The sequence below is a fragment of the Ochotona princeps genome, chromosome 25 (assembly GCF_030435755.1).
Source record: "Ochotona princeps isolate mOchPri1 chromosome 25, mOchPri1.hap1, whole genome shotgun sequence".
In the NCBI taxonomy this organism is placed as follows: Eukaryota; Metazoa; Chordata; class Mammalia; order Lagomorpha; family Ochotonidae; genus Ochotona; species Ochotona princeps.
In genome coordinates, this window is record NC_080856.1 from 14,646,034 (window position 1) to 14,654,059 (window position 8,026).

Genomic DNA, 8,026 nt, shown 5'->3' on the forward strand with positions numbered 1-8,026 from the left:
GTATTCAAGGAGGCTCCACCCTAATCACATCGCCTAACCTAAGTACTTTTCAAAGTCCCTCCCTCTAAATACCACTGTCCCCTTTAGTCCCCTCCCACCCTACTAGTTCAGAATTGGGACTGAATTTCAAATGAAACTTGAGGGAATGCTTCAACTACAGCATTGGAGCGTTGTGCCATAAATATTTTGCTTTTTCCTTCCATGTGGTCCTTTGTTCTCTTTTGCTGCAAGTCAGATCCCTAAGATGTTCCAGTACTCAATAGTCCTTTTAATTTGCATATTCCTATTCTAGAGCTGTCATAATAAAATACCACAATACTGGCTGAAACAGAAATATTGTCCTTAGTGCTCAAAGTCCAGAGTTACGTGCGAGGCCTTCCTGATTGACTTACGAGTGGTCACCTTCCTACAGTGTTCTCACATGATCATTCTCTTATGTTCACACACCCCCTGGAGGCTCTCTGAATGCCCTAATCAGATTGTTATAGGACCCTACTGACATTCTGATTTACTCACATGCTGAAAGGCCATGAATCCAAATACAGACACATCCTAAGATACTAGAAGTTAGACATTAAGCATCAAAAATTGGAGGGAATCCAATTTGGTGTATATTTCCTTCTGATGAATTTAGTTTCAGGAAATGATGTGAAACCTGAGTTATAGACAAGTGGTGTGCTTAGGGTAACCATTTCCCAACTTACACAGTCTTGTTCTTACAATCCTGACTTAATGAAAAAACAAAAACAGTGCTGCTTTACTGATTGAAGTATCTCACTTGAATAATGGATATACAGGCTCAAGTGGCAGAGCTCTTGTATTTGGATCTCAGCCCCAATACGCACAATCGATTACCTAGGTTTAAGGGAACCAAAGATTCCACTAAGAGAATATGGGAACATGCAGAAACAGTTTGGCAAAGTTGTAGGAAATAAAAAAAACACTCAAATAAATAGCATTTGTATACAAAGAATGCCAGGGTCGAGAAAGCATTTGCAAGAGCAGTACCATTCACAATAGCTACCAACAAAATCGAAATATTTTGGAATAACTTAACTAAGGATGTGAAAGTTCTCTACAGTGAAAAATTTAAAACATTTCTATAGAAGACAAACTGGAAAATCTTCCATGTTCATGCATTAGAAAAGCTAATATTCCAATGTCTATCAGTGCAAAGCAATTTTACACATTCTGTGTGATCACAGCCAAACCTTAAAAAAAGTTCTGAGATCTGGAAATGGTGATCTAAAATTCATATGGAATCCCTTGTAGCTCCTAAACAATAAAGTTAGAGGCATCACACCACCGGATTTCAAGACATACTATAGGATAGTTATAATCAAAACAACACAGTAAACATGTCGACAGGTGAAACCAACTAAAGGTCCCAGAAATTAATCCACACAGCTACAACCAATTCATCTTTGCCAAATGAGCTAAGAAAAAAAAATCACTAAAGAAAGGACAGTTTCTTCAACAAATGATTTTGGCGAAATTCAAGTTCTGCAAGAACTCTAGCTTTCACTGTATACAAAAATCAACACACAGTGTATCAGATCTAAACCTGAGACCTGCAGCCATCAAATTACTAGAGGAGAACGCTACACGACATTGCCACAGGCGAAGATTTCTTGGATAAAGCACTAGCAGCAAAGGCAATAAAAGCCAAAACTAGACAAATGGAATTACATCAGGCTAAAAGCCTCTGCACAACAAAGGAGATGCTCAGCAAAGTAAAGAGGCAATCAACAAAATGGGGGAAGTACCTGCAAAGTATACATCTGATAAAGGATTGCTATCCAGGACATACAAGGAGCTCCAGTAACTCAACAACAAAACAGTTTTGTTAAGAAATGGGCTAAGGAAATAAATGAGAGCTTTTTCAAAGGAGGAAATGCAAGTGGCCAACAGAAAAATGAAAAGATGTTCAAGATAACCAGTCGTCACTGAAAATGCAAATAAAAACCTCAATAAAGTTTCACCTCACCCCAGTTAGAATGGCTGTTATCCAAAACTCAACACATGCTGCCACAAAAGAGGGGTGTTACCCTAATCCACTGTTTGTGGGAATATAAACGGGCACAACCATTAGGGAAGACACTACAAAAATTTTTCAGAAATCTGAAAATAGAGCTATGATACAATCCATCCATTTCACCCTTGAGAATTTATCCATTGGAAATGACACCAGCATATGAAAGAAATACCTGTATTCCCATTCTTATGGCAGCTACTGATATCAAAAGAGGAAACCATGTTTATGATGGCAAAATACAGCCAGCAGATTTATCTAAGAGACAGGATGAAGGTAGGAGGAAAGAGATAGCCCCTAACTGGCTCTGGGCCATGCTAAAACCAGAGCCAGAATTCCATTCAGGTCTCCCACATGGGAGGCAGTGCTTGGACCATCCCTTTACTGCCTTTACAGAACATGGAGCTATTGGGTCAGTGGCTAAGAAGTGATCAGTTAACATCATAACACTGAGATAAACTGTTTGTGCTTCCTGATGTTATATCATGGAAAGAATAAAACTGCATGCTTGTCAAAACCATTTAACTTGACTCTACTCAGAGAGAAACAATCAGGAAGTAGCAGATGTAGGATATTTTACAAGGGAACTGGGATGGGCTCCAAATTAAAATAAGCTAAATATAAACTTAAGCGAAGTAATACAATTTGTGATCCTTACTAAGCTTCAATTTTAGCAATAAAATGTCAGTAAAACATTATTGGGAAACGTTGAAGAATATGGAATACGGAATAAGTAATCTAGTTTCAATGTTATATATAAATTATAAATGTTTTCAATGTTTTATATATATATTTATACGTATACATAGGTACTGTATTCATGTAGCAAAAGAAGTCTTAGGTTGAACTATTTAGGACTGAATTTAGCCTAATGTCAACTTTCAAGACTTTAAGAGAAACAATTATGTACACATGCAAGAATCAAGTAATTGCAGAAAAATATACATAATTGGTGACTTTGGTAGTCGAGTTGGGTTTTGTACTAAGCTTCTAAATTTGTCAGTTTGATTTTCAATATAATAACTTGAAGAAAAATATCCTTTATTGTGCCCATGGGTTTCTTGCTACTCTTTGGGCTTATGGTTTTCTTTCTAAACTAACAGAATAAAAACTTGAAAACAATGTGCTTTCTGATTATCCTTTTAGAAGTCTTTTCCTGACATCTAGCTCTGACGTGGTAGGAATTAACTAAAAGCAATGTTTATAAGTATCTTTGAAGGTTGAATTTATAGAGAAAATATCTGGAAGTAAAACGGACATGTAATGTCTGGTTACAACTGACACTAATAAAATATTTACTAAGCATATGAATATGTCATAAGTGTTACCTGATCTTACCAAAAAAATCAACAGATTTCCAGGCCATTCCTCCTCTGACTGGTTAGAGGGCAGTATCTGAGAAATAGTTCCTGATGGTGGGCTATACAAATTTGTCACAGCCAGATATTTTACTGAAGTGGATGTCTTAAGGGAGACTACCATGTTTATAGGTTCCCTTCCTCCCTCTGGCCTCACTGGATCCTACGTCCTGCAGGACACGGTCCTTCAACTTTGCTTTCTCTTTGGCCAATCTCTGCTGATGAGCTCCTACTCGCATTCAGTCCTCTGTTTGCCCGGCCTTCTCACTCTGTGGGCACCACGGACACGCCTCTCAATGTACTCTCCATGAAACCAGCTTATCCTGCAGGTGGAGCAATGTTTTAGACACAAAATGTATTTTTCAGGTCTGTTTCAAAAAAATCAAATCTCTTTGCTAGCAGGAGCTTGGTAGGAAATTCTGAGAATATCAACCAGATTCGGAACCTGGTTCTATGCTAGCACCTGACTGAGGACTGAGAGAGAAGGAAACAGATCCTGAAACTGGTCAGCAGCCAACACAGACTCTTGGCCAATTCTTTAAATTCTCTAAACTTAAAAACTAGAAAGATATTACAAAAATATCTGGCAATTTAATCATTACTCCCTTTTCTTGCAATGTCAAACCTAACTCAAATTATATTTTCAAGATACAAAATGATAGTCGAAACACAATGATTTACCTGTTGTTCTCTTTGCATTCTCACGGATTCAGGTTTCCCTGGGACTTCTGCACGCCCATGCTACACATATCCTGTGGCCTCCAGCGCGCTGGCAGAAACTGGAATCTGTTCTTCCTCCAGAGCGCTTGCCAGTTCTGAGTGAGGAATAATCATCCCGCGAATCTGCTTGACTTGCTGGTGTTGGGGCGCAGGATGGAGAAGCGCAACCTCAAGGGGGAATGTAGCAAACATCTGTTTCACATTACAGTGGTCTGTGTTATAGTTGCAACTATTACTCAGGACCTGCTGTGGTGTTAAACCTTAGTACTTTCTTGTGTAATGCCAAAAACAAAAAATATAAACCTTTGAGAATCTGAAAATATTGTACCTATGTTAAAAAAAATAAACTTGAGATTAGTTGTTATACATGCATGTACCACTGATAATTGGGTTTTGCTGCTGGCTTCTGGAAAATTGGAAAATTAGTCCTCAGCAAAAATAATCTGTGACTGCTAAGTAGAATGTAGAGAAATGTGCATGATGTGTGTGCTGTTGAAACGGACAGAAGCTACAATGCAGTACTGCGGGGAGGAACAGTACACTGTGATGAACTAATAAACCAATGATTTGTTCACGTCATGTTTTGAATGTCTGTCACAACCTCTACGATACACTGATGGGGAATACATTTTCTCTTCTGGAAGTAAGAGCTAGAAAATGAACTATTGTCAATACTTACAGGCAATCCAACTTTCCTTACTGGTTCTTCTCAGTGCAAAGCTTTGGCATGATCTCGTTTGTTCGACATCATGAGCACACCCACTTTGTATTCTGTAAGCAGCCCTGAAATTGAAAAGAAATAATAATTATTTCAGATGAACCACCTTTGCTTCTTCTCCATGATTTCCCAGTATTCATAACCGTAATTCTGAACCAGGCTATTTCAAAGGGGGCTGCAGTAGAATTACGGGTCTTGTAATTTGAAAAGAGGATGTGATAAATTGCCTGCTGCAAGTCTGTAGTAATTAGTCTCCCTCTCATTTTGTTTTCCCATCTCGTGGCTTACAAATCTCTGCTAATGGAAACAATCCTCTGGTTTAATTCCTTCTCCTCATCTGGTCTCTTCCTTTTCTTTATTGATAGACAATGTTCACAAATAAGGATCAGCAATCGAATGCTAACTCACTCTTAGCTGGTCGCAACAGAAAGAATATTAGAAAAGTCCCTATGCATGTTAGGAACATAGATCATTTATGAGCATCATGGTAGTTCGAGCAGCAGCAGTGAGCACTTCTCTATTATGGTAGGTCAAATCACTGTTTTTACAAGCAAAACCACTTAAAGTCTTCTGATGGATCTTCACTGCCCTTCTCAGTTTTTCAATTCCACTTCTACTTTCCAAGCCTGAATTTCATTACTTCAGTCTTACACTAGTTTACGAAATATTCACTGCTATGTCAAGACTTGCCACTGTTACGTCAAGGGTGTGTAAATTCCACCCACCCACACCCTTGACAAAAACCTTCTTATTGTATTTTATGCAAATTAGTGAATAATAGCAAAAACCCAGTAGTTACTGGAACCCAGGAAGCCTTGAGTGTTAGAGAACTGAGAGGAAGTACGGTAGGAAACAAAGGATTTTTGGTCAAACTGCTATTAATCACTGGTAAATAGACAATTGGCCATCAGCTTTCCTACCTTATTGGCTACCTGTGCCATTTTTCCTCAAATTACTATTCAGTTTTTAGAAGTCATTTAGGTTTGTACTCTTCAGTCATCTAGCACATCAACAGAGCTGATACCCACTTCTTACTGGACAATTTGAGTGTTGCTTCCTCCGAAATGCAGCTCTGGACAGAGTTCATACTGCCACCTAGTGTTGACTTTCACCCTGTAGGTTCATGACGTATGCCCACATCTCCCCAGATGAGCTGTGACCCAGTCTAGTCTACAGTAGGGCTTCTCCTGATTTACTTGGGGACATTATTGCACATAATTGACAATGAAATTCTTTGCAGTCAGTGTACCAGTACTGGGCATTGTAATACAACAACAACAAATCAAGAACAAAACAAAGGCTCTTGAAGTCCTACTGAAAAGTTAAGAGGAAATAATAAGGAAGTCAAGTTACACAAATTCAGCAGTAGGTTTAGAGCAGTAATAGGTACTATGAGAGCAGAGGGACAGTGAAAAATTTTAGGTGGGCAAGTCTAGGGGAAGAGGAGGCTACCTTTGTGGGAAAGGTGTCATAGCCATAGGCTAAATTTTCCACGATGACTCTCGTTTTATTTCTGCAAATTATAAGCCATAGTTCATATTAGATGACTGCAGGAATAGGAATTTGTCACAGTGGTTGAGTCACCACTGGGGATGCCTGGCTCCTTATTGGAGTGTATGGGTTCAAGTCCTGGCTTCTCCTGATTGCCACTGCTGCGTGCACTCTGGGAAGCAGCAGGGATGGCTGCGGTACGTGCGTCTCTGCCCTCATGTGGGAAATCCAGTCTAAGTTCCCGATTCATCCCGGCTGCTATGGACACTTAGGGAACATAACAGTAGACTTAGATTTGTTTCTCTTTACAGCTTTAATAAGACAATTCTTTTTAAACATTTCTTTTTATTGGAAAGTCAGATTTACCGGGAAAAGCAGATACAGAGAGAAAGATCTTTTATCTGCTGATTCACTCTCCCAGTAACCACAATGGCCAGAGCTTAGCCAATCCAAAGCCAGGAACCAGGAGCTTCTTCCAGGTCTCCCATTGGGTGCAGGATCCCAAGGCTTTAGGCCATCCTGCATTGCCTTCGCAGGTCATAAGTAGGAAGCTAAATGGGAAGTAGGGCCATCGGGACATGAACCGGCGCCCATATGGAATTGTGGCACATGCAAGGCAAGTATTTAAGCCACTAGGCTATGGTGCCAGGCCCAATAAGACAATTTTAATTTTTTAAAATTTATTTATATTTTATTGATTACATTGCATTGTGTGACACACACAGTTTTATAGGCACTGGGTTTCTCCCCCCCCCACCACCACTCCCCAATAAAAATTTTTTGAAATGTTTTTAGTTTTATGTTCCTTTTCAAACATCATTGGCAGTTAACTGCTCGGGGTATGTGTATGCTGGGTTTATAAATTTCAGTGACAGGATACAAAATAGAGTGAGTATCTCAGGAAGAATGAGGTCAGCAACTAAATGTTTTTCACATTTTGCATAAATGATGAAGAATTTTTACCAAATATTTCCTCTAACATGTTATATATGGAAGATTTTTAAATCTGAATGGAACCTAAATGACTAGCATGCTCACATTTGGTTTTTGCACATATAGTTTCTGGATTCATATGGATATTAAAAATTTGGTTTGAAGGAAAGACTAGTATCAATATTGACCAGCACTGGCTTACGTTTTTAGGGAACAGAAAAGACTTGACTTTGAAACTGGGAAAATAAAATATTTTAATATCATTCATCATATAGCAATGTTTATCCCTGACTTTTTTCACTGTTTAATCCACTTTAACCACATAGCTTTTCAAGATTCATTTTTCATAATACTAGTTCAAACTATAACAATGTATGTCCATTTACTTATTCCTCTGTAGCCTGTTTCAGATTTATTTTTCCTGAAGGTCGCCTCCCCGTGGGGTTTTCATGGTCATCCTCTCTGAAGTGGCCCCTGTTGTCACGTTGTCTCCCTGTGCTGCTTCACGTCAATGGCACACTCACGGATGACCCGAGAGCATTTATTCTTTGTTCCATGGTGTATAAAATTCATGCAATTTGTGCTGCTCAGAACTGTATTACAGTAACTGTATTAGTATCTGACATTCATATCAACATTGTCACCCAGATGATTTTTTTGTGTTATTCTGTTTACTTCCTTCTTAGAACTGTTCTTCTGATTCTCAACCTATTTTATTCCATGACTGATCATTTCAATTTTTTTCACTTTCACAATTTATTCTGTATTCTACAT

The 8,026-nt window shown here is 38.7% G+C and overlaps 1 protein-coding gene and 1 long non-coding RNA gene across 2 annotated transcripts in view; one reads left to right on the plus strand and one right to left on the minus strand.

Annotated features, from left to right (window-relative positions):
- IMMP2L (inner mitochondrial membrane peptidase subunit 2) overlaps window positions 1–4,677 on the plus strand; it is a 761,903-nt gene extending 757,226 nt beyond the window's left edge. The window contains exon 7 of the mRNA XM_004592451.4: window positions 4,104–4,677. Within this exon, the coding sequence (XP_004592508.1) occupies window positions 4,104–4,220 (117 nt within the window). The 3' untranslated portion in view covers window positions 4,221–4,677. The remainder of the gene's footprint in view (window positions 1–4,103) is intronic.
- LOC131477966 (uncharacterized) overlaps window positions 1–4,845 on the minus strand; it is a 41,285-nt gene extending 36,440 nt beyond the window's left edge. Inside the window, exons 1-2 of the long non-coding RNA XR_009244221.1 lie at window positions 4,790–4,845; window positions 4,072–4,278 (exon numbers count right to left, since the gene is read on the minus strand). This is a non-coding gene — a long non-coding RNA (uncharacterized LOC131477966). The remainder of the gene's footprint in view (window positions 1–4,071; window positions 4,279–4,789) is intronic.
- Between the last annotated feature and the right edge of the window lie 3,181 nt (window positions 4,846–8,026).